The 22,287-nt window shown below is 50.4% G+C and overlaps 8 protein-coding genes across 8 annotated transcripts; 1 reads left to right on the top strand and 7 right to left on the bottom strand.

Moving 5' to 3' along the window:
• Positions 1 to 92: 92 nt before the first annotated feature.
• BO94DRAFT_534169 (Mob1/phocein family protein) lies at positions 93 to 1,829 on the bottom strand. The gene is made up of 6 exons (XM_025611479.1): positions 1,541 to 1,829; positions 1,309 to 1,441; positions 923 to 1,086; positions 763 to 856; positions 575 to 708; positions 93 to 493 (listed from the first exon to the last, which is right to left on the bottom strand). The coding sequence occupies exons 2-6, from the start codon at positions 1,329 to 1,331 to the stop codon at positions 252 to 254; spliced, it is 657 nt and encodes a 218-aa protein (XP_025468314.1). The 5' UTR covers positions 1,332 to 1,441; positions 1,541 to 1,829; the 3' UTR covers positions 93 to 251.
• Positions 1,830 to 1,908: 79 nt separating this feature from the next.
• On the bottom strand, positions 1,909 to 4,929 carry BO94DRAFT_490272 (putative intracellular protein transport protein (Sat1)). Its single transcript, XM_025609116.1, has 3 exons — positions 4,136 to 4,929; positions 3,021 to 4,070; positions 1,909 to 2,966 (listed from the first exon to the last, which is right to left on the bottom strand). Exons 1-3 carry the CDS (start codon positions 4,665 to 4,667, stop codon positions 2,089 to 2,091), a joined length of 2,460 nt encoding a protein of 819 aa, XP_025468313.1. The 5' UTR covers positions 4,668 to 4,929; the 3' UTR covers positions 1,909 to 2,088.
• Positions 4,930 to 5,074: 145 nt separating this feature from the next.
• On the bottom strand, positions 5,075 to 6,282 carry rrg9 (mitochondrial ribosome assembly protein RRG9). The gene has a single exon (XM_025611478.1). It carries the CDS (start codon positions 6,189 to 6,191, stop codon positions 5,331 to 5,333), a length of 861 nt encoding a protein of 286 aa, XP_025468312.1. The 5' UTR covers positions 6,192 to 6,282; the 3' UTR covers positions 5,075 to 5,330.
• A 1,662-nt stretch (positions 6,283 to 7,944) lies between these two features.
• Positions 7,945 to 11,279, top strand: BO94DRAFT_545395 (WD40 repeat domain-containing protein; the record flags this gene model as incomplete). Its single annotated transcript, XM_025613234.1, has 4 exons — positions 7,945 to 8,481; positions 8,533 to 8,804; positions 8,864 to 9,691; positions 9,752 to 11,279. The coding sequence occupies 4 exons, from the start codon at positions 7,945 to 7,947 to the stop codon at positions 11,277 to 11,279; spliced, it is 3,165 nt and encodes a 1,054-aa protein (XP_025468311.1).
• Positions 11,280 to 13,027: 1,748 nt separating this feature from the next.
• Positions 13,028 to 14,554, bottom strand: BO94DRAFT_593803 (uncharacterized protein; the record flags this gene model as incomplete). Its single annotated transcript, XM_025616189.1, has 5 exons — positions 13,028 to 13,662; positions 13,735 to 13,959; positions 14,080 to 14,214; positions 14,263 to 14,387; positions 14,461 to 14,554. 5 exons carry the CDS (start codon positions 14,552 to 14,554, stop codon positions 13,285 to 13,287), a joined length of 957 nt encoding a protein of 318 aa, XP_025468310.1. The 3' UTR covers positions 13,028 to 13,284.
• Positions 14,555 to 15,638: 1,084 nt separating this feature from the next.
• Positions 15,639 to 16,986, bottom strand: BO94DRAFT_555764 (uncharacterized protein; the record flags this gene model as incomplete). The annotated part of the gene is made up of 8 exons (XM_025613822.1): positions 15,639 to 15,749; positions 15,797 to 15,870; positions 15,999 to 16,176; positions 16,227 to 16,369; positions 16,432 to 16,472; positions 16,527 to 16,593; positions 16,631 to 16,870; positions 16,944 to 16,986. The coding sequence occupies 8 exons, from the start codon at positions 16,984 to 16,986 to the stop codon at positions 15,639 to 15,641; spliced, it is 897 nt and encodes a 298-aa protein (XP_025468309.1).
• A 141-nt stretch (positions 16,987 to 17,127) lies between these two features.
• Positions 17,128 to 19,704, bottom strand: acuM (gluconeogenesis transcription factor RDS2). Its single transcript, XM_025609898.1, has 7 exons — positions 19,273 to 19,704; positions 19,138 to 19,160; positions 18,979 to 18,996; positions 18,563 to 18,869; positions 17,758 to 18,512; positions 17,503 to 17,699; positions 17,128 to 17,438 (listed from the first exon to the last, which is right to left on the bottom strand). Exons 1-7 carry the CDS (start codon positions 19,487 to 19,489, stop codon positions 17,387 to 17,389), a joined length of 1,569 nt encoding a protein of 522 aa, XP_025468308.1. The 5' UTR covers positions 19,490 to 19,704; the 3' UTR covers positions 17,128 to 17,386.
• A 789-nt stretch (positions 19,705 to 20,493) lies between these two features.
• On the bottom strand, positions 20,494 to 21,492 carry BO94DRAFT_463745 (uncharacterized protein; the record flags this gene model as incomplete). The annotated part of the gene is made up of 5 exons (XM_025608034.1): positions 20,494 to 20,646; positions 20,704 to 20,811; positions 20,866 to 21,030; positions 21,086 to 21,170; positions 21,233 to 21,492. 5 exons carry the CDS (start codon positions 21,490 to 21,492, stop codon positions 20,494 to 20,496), a joined length of 771 nt encoding a protein of 256 aa, XP_025468307.1.
• Positions 21,493 to 22,287: the final 795 nt, after the last annotated feature.

Below are 22,287 nucleotides of genomic sequence, written 5' to 3'. Positions count from 1 at the left end.
CTTCTGCCGGCTAGCGGTCACGTGAGATCCCGCACACGCCGGGTTTTCGGCTATCTTTACGCCGGAGCTCTCCCTACAAGTACAATGCAGTACTCCATACAACAAACACTCCATGACATGACTTCTGTCAAAATGCAATTTCCCAACTCGCATGCTACGTAACGCCGGACTGCCTCTACGAGTTAAATGTGCCCTCCCGAATGTCAATACCCCGAACGCCCTTCTCTCGTGCTCATCCCGTCGACCCTCCCTCAATCGCTGCGCAGCATGCTATCCACTAGATCCCCCAACGGACCCCAGAAGTCCTTCCCGCTCGCCAGTCGGTGCTCGTCAATGAATAGCACGTAGTGTTTGAAGCTGGTGTTGAGGTGCGGCTCCAGTCCGAGGTGGACCACAACCGGGTAGTGGTGGCAGTAAATGTGCGCATACACGCGATACATCCGCTTGAAGATCTGCCGCACAAGGCTTGGGAATACCTTGGGGAATGGAACGCCTATTGCGATCGTGTTGTATTAGCATCCACTGCAGCCGTAGTCCACGTAATTTCTCCTGGCGTTCGCAAAAAGGTACATACCAAGCCGACTGGGAAAGATCTGTTCGTTGTCGACACTGCTCTGTACCCAGCTCATCAAGTGCTCAATGTATTCCGGAGCCGACATCTTCGTCGGTCGCTTGAAGTTCTCCGAATCTTGCCAGAGATATTCGAACCTAGACAGCGACCATCAGCGGGATTGCCCCAACATCTATCATGGGAGTTCGTACTCATCGGTCGCTTTCATTTCCGGACATGACTGAGGAGAACAGAATTCGGTGATGGCGCCATATAGCAAGTTTATTTGGTTGTAAAAATCGACCACTGTTGCGCGTTGAATCAACCATTAGTATTGTTCTGAGACCGCCCAAGCTCTCAGAGTAGAATTACCATTCACTGCAAGCCATTCGTTCAAATCCTCACCCTCGGGAAGCTTCACGGCCTTCCGCAAGCTCCCACTTCCCAGGGTCGCCTCCGCGAACTGTCGCAGTTGATAACTAGTGGTGCCCTTGGCCGCCGACCGCGGTTTGAAGGGGGCTCGGGTCCGAGCGTTGCTGGGAGGTGTCAGTCCAGCTGGGTCCTGTTTCAGGGCGCGCACTACGGGCGATAGATAAGATGGGGGCTCGGAGAGGGGGGCATGGGAAAGATGGACGGTGTCATGGCAGATCAGAGGGGGGATGGAGGTGGAGGGCAGAGGGGGACGGGATGAGGACGAGGATGGCGGGGCAGATTGCCCACCATCGGACGAGGCAGAAACAGAAGGGATGGGGACAGACATGGTTGTGATGAAGGATGCCATCTCCTTCCCAGGGTTCTTTCCGTCAAATACAAGCCAGGGGTGTTTTGCCGGTGACCTTGGTCAAGATAGATAGGCGTTGCGTACACAGTAGAGTGCGATGGAGAATGCGCCTACATGCCAATGCCAGACAAGTTAGTGTTTGTCAGGCCAGGTGATGGGGATGGGGTCCACGAGGAATGGCTGGCCAAGTCCCTTAGTCCATGTCTTACCTGCTTCAGAGTTCCAAATTCACCACCGTGAGGGGATCAACCAAATCGACCGGCCGTCGGAATGGGAGGAGGACGAAGAGGACGAAGAGGATGAGGGGACTGAGGAGAGGTTGAATATCAGCGATGGAGCCGCTCCGACAACGAGCACTGCGGCGCGACAACAAGGCCAGGCGAGGAAAACAAGCAGGCCGAACACACTACGACCGTGAATGAGGGGCGACCCAGGGCGATCGACTGTAGTATGTATATCGATCGCATTTCCGGCCTGCTTCTCCACGATCCCCCCAAGCGGAACCTCCCCAAGGCCGGATCCATGGTGCTGCAGCCTCCAAGTTGGCAATCGCCCCGTCCGTTGCCCCGGCGACATCCCTCAGCCGCAAGGAAACTGGCCCTTTATTACATCGTCATCCAACATGGCGGTGGGATTTCTTTTCATTACGTAGATGGTTCATTGTTAACATTGTGACATATACTAAGAGTCTGCAAGGCCGTCATCGCCCGTTGTATCCACCCTGGACCCGAGACGACCACGAGAAACAAACAACATCTCATATCGAGTATCCCTCGTTCTCCTCGGGCAGCCGTTCTCGGACCGTCTCCCCGTAAATCGTGATCGGGAGGGCAACTTCAAATGACTCACACCCAAGGTTCTCCAACGCGGACATGATGCACCCGCGATCATCTTCCGATACCGCTTCAAGCAAGCGGGCTCCCGAAGGGGCTGGACCATCGTGCACACTGCTGGTGACGAACTCGAACCGTAGCTCCCACTCATGGTTGACTCCAGTGGTGATGACTGTGGGCGTCGCAGCGACTGGAATAGCCGGACTGAAGACCACACGGTTGGCATACAGCGTGTTTTCGAAATAGGAGGCGTGAACCTTTCGGGTAGCACGACGGATGCTGGCATTTGACCGCACGGCTAAATGCGCCGCCACCCGCTCGGAGCTCTCCAAGGTCGCCCGGAGGGCGTAGCAGGGAAGGGCCGCATCTGCAAAGTTGACGGTCGCGATGATGGTCTCGCCCAGTCGGTGCGCTGGGCGGTTGAGTACCACAACAGCAATCCGGCGCCCGTTTCGGGCAATCTCAAACCGGTTGGGACTGCGCGAGGAATTGAGTGCCTGGTTGCTCCGGAGAATGGCAAGGTCAATAGCATCCTTGCAAGATAGCGGCCCGGCCGATGCGTCGCGACTTATGCGCTTTTCAGGGGTAGCCTCGGGTGGTTGCAGCGAATTGTTCCGGGCACTCTGCTCGAGGATTTCATCCACGTAAGACAAAAAGTGCGGTGCTGACGTCCAGGTCGGTCCACTGATGCTTTTGGGTTTCGTTGCTGGTGGTGGGGCAGACCCGACCTTCTGCACTCGCGCCTCGTCGCGGAGGAGTACGTAGGGGCTCATGAGATCGTGACCCATGATATCTCCAAGGACTGTAGTGGGGTTAATGGTACTCCAGGTGTCTTGGGGAAATAAACACTGCTCACCATTGACGCCGCTGAATACACGGAATGGGATGCTGATCCGGTTGACTTTTTGGGGTTCATGATGACCACTCGGTCGCTGGGTACCTATGACGAGATTGTAAGATATCTTGATGGCCTTTCCCTTGTGGCTAGCGGGAAGGCCCGATGGTAGCGTAAAGGAAAATGAGTAGGACTGTTCTTCTCCTGGCGCCAGTCGCAGGTCGACAAAGAGGAGCGACTGGGTTGTAGACAGCAACGGTATGGATCTGGAAGAGGAGACACCTCGCATATCGCGCAGGCCATCCAGCTCGTTATTTGAAAGCAGACCAGTCAACGACTCTTCAATCGCATTCCACTTGAAAGCACCCCAGAAACCACCGCCTTTGCGACTCTTATCGCCACTCGTGGCTGGTTTTCCACTCGGCATACCGGGCGCAACCCCGGCACCACCAACGACACCTTTCCGCTTTACTTCTTCAAAATGTGACTGATGGATCAACGAGCCATCAACGGTAAAAGATGCGCTGATCTGCGCATAACCCATGAGCAGGGTCTGGCTGTTTGGCGACAATCCCGGGGACTCAATACTAGACATGTGCCGCGTATGACGAGGAAAATTCTGGCGCGGTGGCGCCATTGAGTAGTTGGTATATTCAGATTGAAGGGTTTCCGAGGAGTTGTCGCTGACCGAGTTGTACTCCCCGCTGCTTCTGTGGCTTCCACTGAGGCTAGAGGTTGACATGATACGGGTGAGTTGGGGCAAGTGACCCGGTGCAGTCAGTGTCGACGATTCTCTGCCATTGGGTTTTCCCTGGCCAGCACTTTCATCCAGAGGGGTTTGCAAGGGCGAGAGAGCAGGACGTGTGTGTGTATCGGTCGCAGGCGAAGGAGGGAATTTGAATTCAATCGGCGACAGTTGAGGTCGGCGCACAGGCGTACGGGGTGACTCAAATGGGGGCTGAGAAGTAGGCCCGCCGGATCCAGCTGCATCGATATCTATTCGTGGGTTTCCGGGGGATGAGTTGACAGGGGACTCTGGGGTTGGAAAGCCACGAAAGGAATTGCGCCCAGCTAGTAAGTGACTGCAGTCAGTCTAGGAATCGAACAGTCTGGCGCTGCGCTATAGAGAGGGCTACCTTTCGCAGATGACTCTTCATAGAACTCGTTTCTTCTCGGCAGTACCTGTAGACTTGCAGCGCGTCCATGGCCTCTTACTGGCCTCGATCGATTGTATTGTGAGGATGTCCTGGGAGTCGGTTCTCCTGTTCCTTCGCTATCAATGGAAAGGATAGATACAGAGCGCTTGTGCTTGCCGCCAGCAGGGGGACCACTGCGAGGGGTCGACGGGGGCGGAAAGCTGTGAGAACCGATCAACGGCGAGCTCACGGATGAGGAAGGGCGATGCGACGGGCTCTTTTTGGGTATGTTAGGGTATGAGCGACGGTGAGGACTGAAGAAGAATTTCTGAGGCGATCGGAGCGAGAACAGGGACTCTGAATGGGAGCTCGTAGCTCGAGATGGCTGCCGCTGATGTGAGGACTGGCCCCCGGTACGGGGGTCTCCATTTGTCTCCGCAACGTTCTTGAAGGTAATAACGCATTCGACATCTTCTCCTGCGAATATGGTCTGGTCCTTCCATTTGACGAAAACCTGGATGTCTGAGGGCATGGCGACGATCGCGAGGTCACCATGTGGGCGGATGACCGCAGGTAAGAAGAATCACGGAGCTCGAGGTAGATGGCGGGTACCAGCCGCCACCTGTAGAGAAGTCTGGATTAAGGATTGGCTAATATGATACAATGGGAGAAAAGGTAGTCACCGCCAGCTAGGGCATACCGTCAAATCGCGTGAGCCATAATCGTTGAAGGATGTGGAGGAGGAACCGGAGGACACAGCGGGTGCCATAACGTTCCTGTCGGGGGGGACGCGGTGGTGGTGGTGGTGGAGGTGCACTACGGCCGTCGGGAGGGAAATGCAGAACCCCATGGGACAGCCACTACTTACCGGTCAGCTGCGTGACCGCCAACATATCATTACAACTATTATATTGGACAGGTTAGGAGAAAAGGTTAATACAACGTCCACGACTATATCGCCGCAAAATCTTCCAACCTCTGAAACGGTATGTTACAACGTCGGCACTGAAGGCCATGTGCCTCGGATCGGAAATAAAAGACATTCGGAAGATGAAGAAAAAGAAAACCCCGCAAGATCTGACCATCGCCTCCCTATGCGAATTTATGCGAGAACTGATAGAGTATATTATATGATACATGGTTTGGTGTCAATATACATACGGTGCCCTGTACGAGCCGTCGGCAGCAGCGGCTTTTACTCCTGGCCCCCCTTCTTATTGCCGTAGAGCAATTGGTTTGCGTCTACCAAATCTCGTGTGCGCTTCGTACTCGGTCGTAGGCCGAGCTCAGACAGATGGCCCCAGATCCGATCGTGTCGCTTCTCCCATCGTTTCCGTCGATCATCGAGTTCGTTCTCAGAGGGCCGCCACTTACTCTTCAATATCCGCCGAATAGCCTCCGGCGACACCTTGAATTCTTCTGCAAGAACAGGAGTGGTGAATCGCTCCGGTGCTACAGCGTGTAGGTGCCGGATACCCTCAAGAGCATCCGGAGAGAGCTTCTTGGGTGGATTCCACCCCTCCTTAAACTTCCCCCGCAAAGCCTCCTTCTGTATCTGCCATTTCTCTGGCTTCTTCTTCTTGGGAGCGGGCGGAGTGGCGGTGGAGGATTGTTCGTCGCGCGGACCCTTCTTCGATCGAGAATGCTTGGTTTGGCTTTTCTTAGGGGTACGAGGAGTGTGTGAGGAGGCCCCCTGTTCGGTTTGAATATCAGCGGGGTCTGATGCCGCGTTCGCTTCGGTCAATGCATCCTCTGTCGATGGTTTACCACGGTGGGCTCTTCCCAGCTTGTCCAATGACGATGTGTTAGAGATATCGGAGCTAGTCGAGGATGAGTTCTGGGATGATAGATATGTCGATGATTGGTGGAACTGGGCTTTGGGGGAGGAGCCAAAGTTTCGTCGTGGGATCCTGCATCTGCGGTAAGAGAGAGGCGTTACGGAGAGCCTTCGAGGTGCGAGACTCTGACGAACGTCTGAGGCGAACTCAGAGCGGAGAGCATTTCGTAGTACATTGGGCAGAGATAGCCTGAGGGATGAGGTGCAAACACTTGCCATGGTGACGGTGAGGCAGGATAACAGGATATCAAGGACAAAGAGGTGGAAGCTGGGGAAAATCTCCCGGACGCTAAAGAGCGCAGAGAGTTTCTCGAAGGGGCCTAGAACAAGTATGGCCTAAGGTGTCACTATCATGTGACACCGTGGATGGCGCCGATGGAGGATCCGAACAAGGAATGTCACGGTTGACACCTCAGACTCGGTCAAGATCTCCTAAACTTTCATCCATACTCCATACAGAAAGCATTGTCCACTCCGGAGCATAGACGCCCGTTACTCTCCGGAGCGCATCACTTGAGCCACATCACTTGGCCGGTTGCGATCGACCCATCCATATTTGGCGGCACGAGGATGGCTGTTATGAACTCGCAGGGAATGACGATCCTTATCAATTGCCCTTTTTTTAAGGGGCTGGTGGAAATGAAGCCTCGCGCCTCCGTCCTATCACAAGGTAGAACCTTGTAGCCTGGAGACTAAGTTTACTTAAGCCAGCAGCTGCCTTGCTTTACTATCCTTATTCCTTTGTGATATACTCTCGGGCCGCTAAGGCATCCTATAGTGCCTAAGGCTACGGCAGTGCCGGAGGTTTCCTGACCGGAAGGTCAATGCGAGACAGACTCCAGAACAGTTGAAGTGGACATTTGATCGGGGAATAGATTGCACTTTCATTTGACCTCTTTCCCCTCCCGACCAAGCAGACCATCAACCGTTCCAGGAAGTAGGGAGGAATAGAATTCGACTGTCCGAAGTCAGAACCCAAAGGGTTTAGCATCCCCACCGAGCCGGGGCCACTTGACGCCCTGTGAGGGGGTCGATCAAGCCTCTCTTTCATTCCCAATCTCGCCGAGAGGTTGGCCTGATCAGTGGGCAAGCCATCATGAAGATGGAGAGGATGTGGTCGAAGCGAGCATCTCACCCTTGGTGCCATTTTCCTAACCAGCAACCTCTGTCTCCCTCTCGATCTCTCTCACATTATCGTGAATGATCGTCCAGGATCTGGATCAGCTTGACGGGATCCCACTGCCCCGAATTTAGCTTTCCCGACGCTAAGAAGACTAGAAGCAGCCCAGCGCCAAGGGTTCGTCCATCATTTTTCGGCTCTCCGCCCGGCGTGGAATGTTGATGGTGGTGGTGGTGCTGCTGGTGTTGGACTGCTGCTCCCTGTCCATCCCAGCTGGGAGCTGTTCTCGACACCTTCGCTCACATTCTGTCTTTGCTTCGTCAGGGCCTCAATCATCCCTTCCCTACACTCTCTTCTCTCCCTCGTTCTTTTCTTTTTATCATACGATTTAGTCACTCTTTTGGAACCGTTGTTTTATTCTTTGGGCCCCCCTTCTCCTTCTCTCGGTCCTTTGGTTCTCCCCGATCTCCTCCGCCTTTTTGTCCCCTCTTCGCCAGCCTCTGCGCCGCCAACCACAAACCAAAAAAAAAAAAGAAGCGAAAAGAAAAAGAAAAGAAAAAAAAGCCTCTTTCGTCAACACCGACTCCTCGAGCTTCTCAAGTTTCTTGACCGAAACCTTGTGCCGCATATATAAGCAAGGCTTGTCGTCATCCTGCCTTTCCTCCTTCCTCGCTTGCCTTGCGGCTCCTTCCCCGAGTCCAGGGCCTCCGATGGCGATAAAATAGTTTGTCGGTTCTCAAGCAGACGTACAAACCTTTCGCTTTCAGAATTAGCCCGCCAATGCGACCGAATCCCGTTCAAACCAAGGACCGTGAACCCTCGTGACCGAAGCCGACCGCAGACCCGATTGTTATGGCGAACAACTCGCTAAGTGCAAGATGCAAGGCAGCTTCATCGCTCCGCATCACCCCCTCCAACTCCCCGGTTTTGCGACCGCCAACGCGCTCCTCTGTGCACAAGACGCCATTGAACCAGACAACTTTGAGCCTGCAGACAGTGATCGGAACGACTACGACTACCCCTCACGGTTTCTCGAGCCATGAGGAAAGCAAGTCTTTTGCCCTCTGCGCCGGCTCGGTGGTGGTTTTGGCTGAGTTAGACGACGAGCATTGTGTGAACCAACGCTTTTTCAGGGCACGACCCTCGGCAGCCAGTGTCAACCCAGTGACGTCGTTCTACAGCCAATCTACCCCTCCCACCACTCCTGACAGTCGAGCGAAATTTTCGGGGAGTATAAGATCTACCACCCATAGCAATGCTTACAATGGATCTCCATCCAACGACCCGGTTGACAATGGTAGTCCGCGTGGATGGTCATCTCGGGAGAGGGTGAAGGCTGTTACGAGTACCGCGATCAGCCCTAATGGAAGGTTTCTGGCAGTAGGAGAGGTAAGCTAAATAGGGCTTACTGGTGCTCCAGAGTGGACTGACACATGTTAGACTGGCTATAGCCCTAGGGTTCTGATTTTTTCAACAGCAAAAGATGCCTCTTCCGAAATCCCGCTTTCAATACTGACCGAGCATACATTCGGAGTGCGAGGCCTGGCCTTCAGCTCGGATTCCCAGTATCTAGCCACTCTTGGAGATGTAAACGATGGATTTCTCTTCGTATGGTCTGTGAATCTAAAGACCGGTTCGGCAAAGCTCCACTCGACCAACAAGTGCACCTCCTATGTCCGTGACATGTGCTGGATGGGTCAGACTTTGATCACGTAAGTCCTAGTAGATTATGCTATCAAACGAATCGGGCAGCAGCTGAAAGTTTCCCTAGGGTAGGAGTTCGGCATGTGAAAGTTTGGAGGCTTCCAGATGCAAGGCCTGCTTCTCCACGGTCTCGCCTTACGGTGGAGGCACCGAGCATCTCTCCAAATCACACCCCTAGGGCGTTCTCGGGGCGGAATTGCTTACTGGGATCGCTGGCGGAAAGCACTTTCACCAGTGTAGCAAGCATTTCTGATCGGGAGTCGGTAGTGGGCACCGACACGGGTGCTTTGTGCTTTGTGGATGATAGTGAAGGATCCCAGAAGTTGTCCGTTGTCCAGCATATGGAATTCGGCATTGCCTCATTAGCGGTCGATTCGTACCGCTCCTGTGTGTGGGTTGGTGGACGGGGTGGACAGATCCAGCAATGCACCTTCGAAAAAATACGCTCGTCGACTGTACCATTATCCCCCGCGCTTTCTGGCCGGTCCTCGGCAGAGCAGGGTTTCAAGGGTCCTGCGATTGTTTGCCTCGGATCTTTGGGATCTCATCTAGTGACAGTTGACATGACAAACGCCATCGACATCTATTCGAGCAACAACGTGAGCGAGGACGTTGACCAGAGGGACGCTCAAAACAGGATCTGTGCTCATCGGGATGGGGTTCTTGGAATACGGCCACTCCAAACCCCGAATCAACTTGAAGCAGATTTCTTCACATGGTCACGGAAAGGTACTGTGAACTTCTGGAACACTCAAGGCAAGTGTAAGGATTCACGCACGATTGCCCTGGAGCACCCTGCGGGAAACGACGAAGATATTTCCAACGAATTGAAAGTAGTACGTACCACGGATGATATGGACAGATTCTTCTCTGGTGATAAATTCGGTGTCCTACGGTATGTATTCCCAATGTTTACCAATGGCAGCCTTCGCCGTTTCTAATCCCCGAAATATAGGGTATTGCAAGGCGATTCGTGGAAATCCGTGCATGAAGTCCGAGCTCATGGAGGGGAGATTACAGACATTGCCCTGCATATAACACCTGAATCCTGCTTAGTTGCCAGCTCTGGGCGCGATCGCATGGTTCAGCTGTTCGAACGAAACAATGACAAGCTGCAATTGATCCAAACCATGGATGACCATGTTGGGGCCGTGAGTCAGCTTCTTTTCATCGATGATGGGGAGAAGCTGCTTTCGTCTTCTGCTGATCGGACCATTCACGTCAGGGACCGTGTCACTCGAGAGGTCGACGGCGAGCCGGTCATTGCCTATTTGATCTCCAGAGTGATCACGATGAAGGCATCCCCAGTGTCGATGACTCTTTCTACTGACACGGATGTTCTCGTCGTGTCTACGGCTGATCGATGCATCCTACAGTATGATCTAGCTTCTGGCCGTCAAATTACTTCCTTCCGGGCCATTGATTCGGATGGAAGTGACACAGTCGTCATGAACTCTTTGACGGTAGCTTCTGACATGTCAGGACAGAGTTTCTCCAAGTTACTTGTCGGGGTTTCCGGCACCGACAAGTCCATTCGTGTATATGACTTGGAGCGGGGCGTGCTTCTCACGGGTGAGTTTGGTCACACAGAGGGACTGAGTGACGCTTGCCTACTGGACCATCACTCCAGTTCCCCCGCCAGCCCAAATGGACGGGTCCTGATCAGCTCGGGGCTTGATGGTCTGGTCATGATTTGGGGTGTATCCATGCTTCCCCAGTCATCACAGGATGTGGCACAGGCGGTCATCAAAGATGATGATGCTCCTGTGAAGGAGCTGACGGTTGCAAAGCCCCCTCTACGCAAAATCCTGTCGAAACATGAATTGGCTGGGCTTCAGCGACAGGAAAACATTGCCGTCACCCCAACGCCGGCGCGCGGTCATTCTCCGACTTTCTTACGCAAATTTTCCAAATTCTCATTTTCCACTTCTACAAAAAATGGGCACACCCCCCCACCTACGACACCTTCATCGACGTCCAATCGGCGATCCCCTGTCCCCAGCGTTCGCCGGGAAAAGCCCCATTCATCGTCACCTTCTTTGCATACTTCCAAGCCAGCAGGTATGAGGAAGAGTGGTGGCAGGAGTGACTCTCGCCGTTCCTCTCTTGATTTCCGGGCTCGCGCCAGGAATTCCGGGAAAAGCGACTTTGGAAGTCTTGATACGTCCACTGAACAAGTCTGTCGCACCTTGAAGGCTTACCGGAAAAAGCTTAATGGGTCCACGGAGCATGTGCATGCTCAAAAGGAGCTTGAGAGAGAGCTCAGTCTTACTCTGCGCGCTCTCACTTCTCGGAGCCATAGCAGTGAGAGCGCCGAAACAGAGACCGAGAGCAGCGGGAAAGAGAATGAAAAGCTCGTGGGTGATGGTGCATCCAACAATACCATATATGCGCCATGTTCCATACCGTCTCCAGACGAACGTTCGAACGAGACACCGGAAGCTTCGGTGGGCCTCTCCGTCCATGCCGATGGGGAGGATTGATACGGCGGCGGCTTTTGCCTCTGTTTATACGTCTAAGTTTTGTTATTCTTCTTTCTTCATCTTCTTTCCTTTATCTTTCTCGCGCCCTTATCAATCCAGACAGGCGCGACCGTTTCCCTCCATACGAAAGGGGTCCAGACAAGGCTTTCATATAGACTTCATATGTTATCAAGCGGGATTTGTTGCGATCGGTTTCATCTCATTCAAGCATTGCGGGTGTTGGGTGATTCTATTTCTACCCCCTTGCGCTCTCCTGAAGCGCAGGAAAGCCGAGGGGTCTGGTGCATATATTCAATTCTTTGATTCTTTTCGGATCTCGACCCGAGTCAAGCTAGACTGTCCTGATTCTTTCGGTGTTGCGCGAAATGGGAGTCTCCATCAGCACTGCATCTTTGCCTTCTTGAAAAGCCTCTGCATCATATCTTTTACCTATTGCCCTTTTTCTTCAAATTGTCATTCTTGTTCAGCTTCTTTTAGCTACCTTCTAAATGATACCCAAACTTATCGGGCCTGTGTTGAAGTCTGCTCAGACTCACGGGTTCTAATGTGTGATAGTCTGCCTTTCAAGGCAACTTCCAGTATTCCTTGTGCAACCAATAAACTGATTCGCGTACTATCCCCATTTTTTCGGTTCCTCCATTTATCACATGACAAACCCTTTCCTCGACGTCATAAAAAGACCACTCTACACCCTGTCTTCATAAACTAGACAGTCCACCACCAACCATCTAACTCAGTCATCGCTATCATCCTATCCACCGCACCACAACTACCACAACTACACAGAAACACCCCTGTCCAAAGCCGCCAATTCCAGACAAATCCATCCATACTGTACAAATCTACATGGAAGCTCTCCATTTTCAACATGTATCCTACCTTATCATTTTACATAGAATACATATATAAACTTTCTTCGCTGTTTGAGACTCTTCCAATCCACCCTTCTTTCCTTCCTTCCTTCCTTCTTTCCTCCCTTCCTTCTTTCCTTCCTCGTAGACCTAATTGCTCCTTCAATTGACTGTTTCATTGCTTGTCGGATATTCTGACGAATTTTACGTACTGTGTTGTGTTTGGGATTTAAATTACGTTTTATATTAGATTGGCTTGTTTGGGGAGTTTGGTTTATTTGAGTTTGAGTTTGAGGTGTGAAGTGTAGGATGAAGCCACCACGTGGAAAAGTATCATCCTCAATCCAATTCTTGAATGAGCATTAGCGTTGACTAATCTAAAGAAGCAACAGCGCATCTACCCCGTCTACGCAAGCAGAACTCAATACACGGCGGTGAGATTCTCAGATGGGGGGGTGTCGAGAAAATATAAATCCGAGAGGACGTGTCAGGCTAGTCATGAGTTTGTCTTTCTTGTTCTCTGCCGGTTGCTTTCGTTTGTGATGGGAGGGGTTGGGTTACTGATATTTTGGGAATTTTAGGATATTGTGAACAGGGTGAGGAGAGAGAGAGGTATGAGAGTGGGAGTCGGACGACTACGTATGTAGTTGGGAGTGGGAGTGGGAGTGCCTATTCCGCTCGTGGGAATGGCACCCCAACTACGAGTTATCCGAGTACTCCTGGATAGTATGTGGACCAGAGACGACGGTACAGAGTGTAAATTTTTTTTTTTTTTTTCTTGGGGGGGAGTGGCTATGTATGAGTGTATGTATATTGACTGGGTTTCTAGTATCCGGACTCAACCTGAGCAGGACGATGATCGGAATGAGAACAGGGCTGAGCCCCGGTGGATGAACAGGCGGAGTAAATTTTATTTTATTTTTTTTTTCTTTAAGAACTGATCAGGTGTTAGGAGATGATGCTATTTTGACAATCGATTCGGATTCTCAAATCGGCCAAGCGGAAAATTCAACGTGCTTTGGTGGCGATTGAGGATGCCGAGGAGGCGCTGAAAATGGTGGATGAAGATACAGATGACCATGAGCAGCGGGATAGGGATAGGTTCTAGACGAAAATCGTAGGTGTTGATGATTTTCATCTCTTGTCAAGGTCTGTCAGGCTAATGTTTCGAGTTTCTCGCGTAATAGCCGGCCCAAGGTGTCGCAATTGTCCTGGTCGGCAAGCGTGATCGCCTTGTCAGCCCATCGCTGACAATCTGCATCCGCGGATGTGAGATAGAAATCTACTGCTCGATTGAAAGCAACTGTTGACAACCATTGGATCTCATCGCTTGGATATGGTGACTGACTGGGTTCGGTACGTCTTTCGCGGGCGAGGACCAGGGCTTGATCGAGAACGGATTCTGCAAGGTGGTAGTCTGTTGCATCGAGTGAGAGCTGGAATAGACAGCGGAGGTATCGGGGTAGGGTTTGGCAAAACTGGGCGTTGTTTAGATAGGGAGATGGAGAGCCGTGCAGGGTGCGGATTAGCTCCTTTCAGTTTGGATACATGGTCAGTGATAGTTCAATATAATTAGTTTGTTCTAGATAGGCATGTGGACATACCTTGACGGTCCGTACGACGTCTGTAATTGGGGCTTCAGAGCGAAGAACGCAATCTAGGAATATTGAGCCGAGGTTTTCGTCTATGATTGCGCTTGATTCTTCGACGATGTTGGAGACGGTGGTCCAGTCATTTATGAAGATAGATGCCTCGAAGTCGAGGGCTAGGATGATCCGGTATTTCGAGAGCCATTCTTGATGTTGGGCTTCTATGCTGCTTGTCTCGGTCTGGTGAGCGCGAATTTGTTCTCGAAAGTGCTTGCTGATTTTGTGTATTTCATCGTAATACTTGATCTGGATAGTTGTTAGTCATGTTCATTGTGTCAGGAAGTTCTAGATTGGGTCAACCTTCTCAGTGATGTTGGTCTCATTGCGAGTCTCTCCTGAAATTCTGACAATTTTGAGAAATTCGCAGAGGAGATCATGCTGAGATATGCTAAACTCGTTTTGGGGGTCTGACTGGTGGTGACATTTATCTGCAAACTATAAAGTGTAAGAGGTGTACAAATCAGGGGACCTCCCACGACTTGCCTGTGTGGAAAGATCTAATAGGCGTATGACTTGCTCAAGGCGAGCTGACTTGGGCAATTTCAAAGCAAGGTTATAGCTTGCTTTAGCAAACCAATCCAGCTCGGTAACAGAGAATATTTTGTTCTCTTCATCGCAAATGGCTTTATTTGACACTATGTCTTCTCAGTGTACGTCTTCAAGGACTTGAATAAAACATACCTGCGTCAAGGAGAGTTACAAACCCGTTCAGCAGGTCTGCATTTTCCCATTCTGAACTCTCCAGTTCGGTGGACAGAAATTGAATAACAGCCATGTTCCAAGATTAGTCACAGTCAGCATAACATGAAAGGGATACCATACTGAAAGAACTTCGCGATATGGTGCTCCTCTAACCCATCGCTTGAAGACACCAGTATTTCTTTGAGGGTTTTCAAACCTTGCTGCATTCCCCCAAGTCTGAATGCTTCTGCTACACATGACAAGACGTAGGGAATCGTTCCCGCTTCTTTCTCACAGAGTGACTTGAGATAGATGCATGCTTTGTCCATGTCAGATACACCATATGCATCCTTGGGTTCACTTACCGGCGGTAGGGTCACTGCTATGTAGACTCATTTTGTACATCAAGTACAATGTTGACGGACAGGACCTGCATTCATCGGGCATTAGGTCATATAACTCAGTCACTTGAGATATTGTCGCATCAGTTTCAGTACATAGGAGGAATTTTCTGTTCTTCGTTAGACTTTATATGCGTGCATTGTGTTGTGCCAATTACCTGAAGAGCTTTGCCTTGTTGCTAGGAGAAACCTTGAAAACTGGTTCTTTCAGCAAGAAAAGACACCACTGTCTGGCTACAGATAAATTGCCATCCGAGATCATTTGGTTGACGAGTTTCCAGATGAGCTAGAGGAACTTCAGTCTCAAATAGTAGGTATAAACCAAAGGTTAGCCCACAGCAAGTGATGCCTCTGTTGCTTCTTCACTCAATGATTCTTGGTCATGCCTCTTTAAGCTAGCAGTTGTCTCCTTGATAGTGTCAAGGCTTGTTTCGGCGCAGAGTCCTGGCCTTGTCAACCCATGGACGAATCTGATAAATACCTGCTCTATTTGTGGTTTGTTGTCACCAAGGACAGTCATTATATCTATAAGTTGTTTGAGCATTCCAGTGTAAGTTTCGGGACTAAGTCGTTATCAGATAGGTATATTGGTGATGCGACTGGATACTCACGCCAAGTCTTGTAGTTTCTGTATGTAGTAAAGGATTCTATCCAAGTGATTAATATCAGTCCCACTTACCATAGCTGGTCACTGACATGGTAAGATGTGAGTTGTCAAACTCTGGTGACTCAATAGCACTCCGTAGCACTAAGAACAGCCATGTTAGATCATGAAATTTATTGCAGGCTATAAATCCAGCAACCTTGAAGATAGGCATCTCCGTTTGGCTCTTCCCTACTTAGATTCTCGAGCTCGATGACTTTGGTATGAAACAGGCCACTGTATCGCTATTCAATATTAGCAATCTAGAAAACACCTCATACTAATATATTACAGTTCTCAGAGCATTTAGCATGCGAGTAAAGTAATCCTTAAACTCATCTGTATCAAGATAAAGGCTGGCCCGAACTATTCAGTATAAGCATCTCATATCTTGATCAAGCCACCGGTCACCCTACCAGAAGCATAGAGTATCGACAGCTCTTTATCCCTGAGTGATAAAATCGGCGGTTGGGCAACGTTGCCAATCAGCTCACATGCACTCAATGCCCTTCCTAGCCACTTCGCAGAAACATCATACTGCTTGCGCGAAAGCGCAGAGTTACCGATCTTATAACAGATATCCATGACAAGTTCTTGGCCCTTCTCATTGTTTGATGCCGGTATCTTTGAGAATAAATGGTCTGCAATGTCGAGTCTTTTTTGAAACCAGGACTACATCCCCTCGTCAGCTTGACCAACTCATTAAAGCCACCGGACCCTACCAGGTAGACCCGAAGCATATAATACTCCACAGTATATTGTTGCAGCTTGAATTCTTCGACATTGCTTTCAACCCTTTCAAGCCTGTCCAGCCGCAAGGCTGCAGTTTCGATGATCTTCTGACTTATATCGAGACAGCCGCAATCTACAGCCAATGTATTAGATAGTTTTGTGCAGAGAGACAAAAAGCGATCAAGCCGGCCATACCTATGCAAGTTGTGGCCATTATAAAGGCTACTTCCAAAGCTCTACAGCATCCTGTCATGATGTCAATTATTTCACATGCACAATATGCAAGATACCTGCCTTGACCATTATTTGGCGCAGCATATTCGAGCATTGCGAATGCAAAGGCCTTCACTGTGCACACTCAGCGGCTTAGTCTTACTAAAAGGACTATATGTACCTTTACACAAAAGTACCAGCTGCTCTTTTTCTCTGTGTATTGTCATGAGTTGCATGCAGGTATTCCATAACTTTGTCCCTTCCTGGTCAAGTTGGCGACGGATCAAGGGTGAGGGGCTTGCTGTTAGCAAAGAGAGATATTCCAATTTTTGATCAAGTTGGTTTCGGATCTCGTCATCTAGATCTAGACAGGACTTCCCGGGTTCGCTGGAGATCGTATTTGCTAGATCGCTTGCGAAAGCTGTTGCTCAATTCTCAGTCGTCAGTAGTAGTCACTCTGAAGGCAAGAAAGGGCAGGTAAGCAAGCTGCCTACCTAAGATATCCTCTGTCTTTGCTTTGAATCCCTGAGATATCATTGTTGACAATAGTACCGATAGCTTGAATCGCACGGCGGTAAATCTGGCAGCTGATCTCTACTGTCTCGTGGATAACGGCTAGAGCAATCTACTTGAGGAGAGAATTCACCTGACCAATCTAGTCCATTTCTGGCATTGGCCGCTCGCATCTACCATCCTGAAAATAGAAGTCACACCTTGAAGATTTTATGATACATTTTGAGTGCCTGTATAATTAGTTGACATTAAGGGTATGAAGATAACACCTCGAAGCTCCTCCACTGAAAGAAGCTTACATGCACTAGGAAAAAAGAAAAGGCATGTTGCAAGCAAAGATCCACCCATCAAGAGTAACTTATCAGCCGTTAAATGCGTACGAGTACTTGCTAAGGAACAAAAGAAAGAAGGCAACAATTGGGCATCATTTGGCCTTTCGCTGTGACGGCAGAAAGTTTCCAATAATAAGCGATGGACTATCAACATTGATCAGTAACATGTAACCACAGTGACATAACAAGGTTTTGCAAGGGCACTTACATGTTATGGGTATCTCTTCGAATGGTAAACGAGAAGCAACAGGGAATCCCATCCCCAGATGAGTTGGAATTGGGATTTTTCAGAGTGCAGCTTGTGAGCATCGCCTTTTGGGTGCTATCGAAGGCAATGGCTCCAAATTTCTCCCAGTAGCTCACAAGCTGATCTTCCACGATGATTTCGTGGATTGCAAGCTTGCCCTAAGCATGACAATGATGTTAGCCGATGGCCTCAGCATATAACGGAGTATTGACTTACGTCTCTGAGAATTTCAATTGGTACACCGATCAACTCTGCCATCTCTTTGTTGCCGCGAAATATTTCACCAGTTCGTCTCCAGCAACAAGCAGGAATAGCCATACTCGCGAAAACCCGATCATATTCCATCAGGCTCCGTTCGAACCACATCTCCACAAGGATAAGCTCAATATCGGTCAGACTTTGCATTCTCTCCCGGAACTTTGGCCGAAATTTATCTAACTGTCGAAGGATCTTCTGCCGTGAGGCCTGTTGCAAGTTTCTCTCCATATACTGATTTAGTCTCGCATACCCTTTCACATAGTTGAACGGACGAAGTAGACCAGCGTCATATTTTGCTTTAAGAAGCTTGTTCATCCGCTCCTCGGGCGGGTCAGAACCAGATGGGTCTGCTGCAGTCATGTAATACGTCTCTCTTGCCTTGTCGTTTCCCACTGCAGGGGCAGGACCTTGGGCTGGTTCACCCTGGGTCTGTTGAGTTGGTTGAGATTGTGACTGCTGAGACTGCTGGAGCAGGGATGGGTTAGAACCGCCCAACGTAGCCATGGAATTAATCAACGTCGGATCTGAGTATATCCCCTGCAGGTCATCATTCTGGTATACTGCTCCATCATCCAAGAGACTGTTGCTCAGAAAGTCACCAAGAAGGTTGTATTCGTTGGTGACCTCGGGCGCATTGAACATATAGGAAGGGTGAAACGTATGCATGTCTTGAAACTGACTTTGTCCGCCTAGCCACTCGTTGTACCCAAGAACTATTTCCCAAGTTAACAAGGTGCTTTGGAAGAGGTGGTTTGAAGCTCACGCTGCTGAGAATGAGTGCCGAGACCCTGCCCGGAAGAAGCAATATTGCCAGGCTGCTGCTGCACTGCAGTCACAGCGGCGGTCGGTAGGCCGATGGTCCCGTCTGGGAGGATTTGCTGACCGGCAGCATCTGGAACGTCGACGTTTCTAGGCATCCCTTGGACAGTCGAATATTCATTGTTAGACGAACCCTCGTCATCCGCTGCCGAATGATCGTTTTCACTCCGCGACCGTTTCGAAGGTTCTCTAGGTTCATCATGGCACAGGTGGCCAATGTTGCGTTTTATACATCGCGTGCAGGGTCGCTCCTAGAGTTCCGACAGAGTAATATGCGTCAGCAGCTAGCTTCTCCGAAAGGAACTTGCGCTTCGTGTTTCACAGGAATGCGCTGGAGAGTAAAGTTCAGGCAGGTCGTACCGAGTCGCAAGTCATATGCTGTGCCACGTGAGCGAATGCTCTTCCGTTAGCAAGTTATTCCTCTGTGGATTGAATCCGATGGGAATCAAGGGTGTTTTCTATCCGGGTAGATTGAAGGAGGGGCGCGTAGGTGATCATGTTTGAAGGGAAGGACTTTACCGATCGCCGACAGTAAACGCATGCTGCAAACGTGGCACCCTAATTAGTAACGGGGTCTAAGCAACAGCAAGGAAGAGGAGGGGAGACGCTGCCATGATCCTTGTAGGATAGGATGCATGGCAGATACCGCCTTACCGTGATTGACTTTGCGACGTTTCTTGGGACTTGGGTGAGCCCCCGCAGCAGCACTGTCAGGCTTGACGCCCGGTGTGTGCTGCGCGTTGTCGTTGGCGCTGGCCTCTCCCCCAGTCCGCTCCTCGTCCATCACATCAGGCTTGATTTTCTCCGTGATGCCATTGCTGGATTGCTGGTCTGGGCCCGTACCCGCTGGCGCTGTACTTTTCTCCGTCATTGATTGCTGGGCGCAAGGCTGTTGCGCAGAGTCCGGCCCGCTGCTGGCACTATTGCTGTGGATCGGAACACAAATGGCAGGTAGAATGGCTAGATGCAGACATTCGACCAGGCCTTGGTGACCGGGAACAGGAGAGGTCGAGTGTAGCGAAGCTGATCTGTAACGTGAAAATGTGCGGGCACGCGCGATGCGATCGGCTCATCGAAGTTCCCCGCTGGTGCGGGACTTGGATCTTTCATTTCCCGGGCTCCTCCGCATTGGGGCCGGCGGCGGCAACCCGGCTAGTAGCCTCGGAAAAAGCATCTGGGCGGTTGAACCATGTGCGACTCAACGCAACCATGCCAGCCCATGATTATCCGCGTTGCGTTGGGCTTTGGGCTTTGGGCTTATAGGGTTACTCCCCGTTAGAGGTACCTCGGTTAACCTGAGCATATGAAGTCGCACGTTCTTACATCAGCTTGTTTGGTAGAAGATACAACAGAGTAAATTCGGGTTCAGACTTCATTATCATATCAAACACATTGAGGGCCACGGTTTTACGGGCGGTCCTGATTAAGCATCCTGGGCCACGAGGTTATATATGCATTAGACCATCTCCCCATCTAGTCACTTGGTGTATAGTTGCTCGTCGTCACTTTAAGCCTCGGTGTCACCTGAGAGATAGTCCGGTCTAAATTAAATACACTGACCAGCGCGTTTTCTCGTAGGAGTATGCGGAAAGCGATGTCAAGTAACCCAGTTGTGCAATCCACGAGCGTAACTTGGAGCATCCTGCAAGGGCAATCTATACAATCCACACAGTGCCCATTCCGATAGCATCGGATGGTCACGCAGACGGGTATCTTGTCGAAATGACCGATTGCTGTTCCGAGTCGGATATGTGGTCAAAGCTACCCTGAAGAACGATACGAACTTGCATGTTCAACTACCTGCTTCATAGTGCCATATAGTGAACTGTCAGCAGGCCCGTCCTTAGCTTTTGTCGATGCAGCTGATCGGTAAATTCAGTCTTCAGGCATGAAGGTCAAACTTAAGGCTACATGTGACCTAGCGATTGCGTCTGTCAAACCGGTGAGTGGAGCGGTGTTATTCTGCATTGACTTTAGATGCTCCTTCAGTTGTTTCAGTATATTTGAGACCTCTGGGTCATTCTCCAACTAAACAGCTTCATGTCAGTATAAGAATTTTGCGATAAGAAAAGATCCAAAACCCACCTCGTCGAACGTCGGCAGGGGTTCCTTTCCGCCTGCAAGGGTAAATTCGAGCTGCTGCTGGTCCTGCTCATTCGGATTGCTGCTGAACTGTCGGAGTACGGGATGTTCCTAGGGACCGTCAGTGTAAGAATTACAGGATCCTGGCATAAAGACCAATCTTACGTTCTTTGATTGCCTTTTTCTTTCGGCCTCTGCCCGCCTTGCATTTTTCTCCATTTCCTGCAGTTGCTTCTTCTCCCGTTCAAGCAGGGCTTCTTCCTTTTCGACCTCAGCCTTCAGAAGATCAATGCTATCGGTCATTGTGGCTAGAGAAGCCTCCAAGGAGCACTGCAATCGCAAGTCAGTTGAACCCCTGAGGAAAGCGTGGTTGGCCACTGCCTACATGTTCCTTGAGCGCCGCCTCGTATTCAAAGACAGAGTCTTTCGTAACCGGGGGGAACGGCATGCGCGGAAGCCGCTTTCCCAGGCTTCAAGATTGAGAGATATATGTCAGTCTGCTTCTCCGAACATAGATGCAAAGGGGCTATACTTCTTCACGACAGCCTGGACGGCTGCCTGTGCTTCAATGCGTTTTGCCTCATTCTGTTGCCGTACAATGACAGGGCGCTCGATAGCTCGAAACATATCACGGACTTTTTCTTGGACAGGCTCCGGAAGCGTCGACCACTTGGACTTGATAGTTCTTTCGGAGACCTGCCGAACCTGAGGTTTGAGGTAAGCAAAGCGCTTATTGCGCGCATTGTTCTCTCGCTCGGATTCATTGCTCGAATGCTTCCGCTTAGGAGCCATTTTAAACTATAGCTAGCAGCTAATTGATGCCTTAGAGTAGAGGAAATGGAGAATAGAAATATGGCTCCGATCGCTGGCGAGGCAGTTCACTCACATGCCCCAGCGGCCCGAACGTAGCGTCATAATAAACGCGCCGTTGCTGAGGAGGTCACATGACCGACACTACATTCCTAAGCCACACAATCTTCTTTGGACGGGTGGGACCACCCCACTATGCTGCCCCTGGCAGTGGACTATCGGCCCTATCTACAACTCTCTAGTGCCTACATCCCAGTCTGGGGCTTCGAACAACCGAACAATATTTTCTATATTTTGAAATACCACTCATTTATACTAAGACGTGAGTGTCACATGGGCACATTGTATCCATGAAACTGGGCTATATCGGCTTAGGAGATAGGAGAAGCCCGTCTAGGTGCAAAGCCCCATCAATGACAGACCCAGAATACCAAGTTCAGCTGACATGATGGAATAGATCCCTTTTCAACGTTTTCTTGATGTTTCAAATCCCATCGCTTCTACCTTTGGCACGCAGCTTAGCCCTATCCCTCGAATGGCTTATACACAACGCTATGTGTGAGAAGTTCTAGTGTCTCAGTTGTCGGTCCTCTGCAGCTCCCATGCAACAGTTGCTGCCGGTATTGTTCGTTTCCATTATATGCATGCAGATCGGTTCAATACATTGTGCCCCACTCAGTTGCTACAAACCCATGATGGAGACTGGTTCTCTCGTGAATCTCCAGACATAGAGGGAGTGTCAAATGGGCTAAGAAAGAGCTAGACATCAAGGTGTGA

Source organism: Aspergillus sclerotioniger (assembly GCF_003184525.1).
Source record: "Aspergillus sclerotioniger CBS 115572 chromosome Unknown BO94scaffold_11, whole genome shotgun sequence".
NCBI lineage: Eukaryota > Fungi > Ascomycota > Eurotiomycetes > Eurotiales > Aspergillaceae > Aspergillus > Aspergillus sclerotioniger.
Note: the sequence above shows the minus strand (reverse complement) of the source record. Positions and strands in the feature narration are given on the sequence as shown.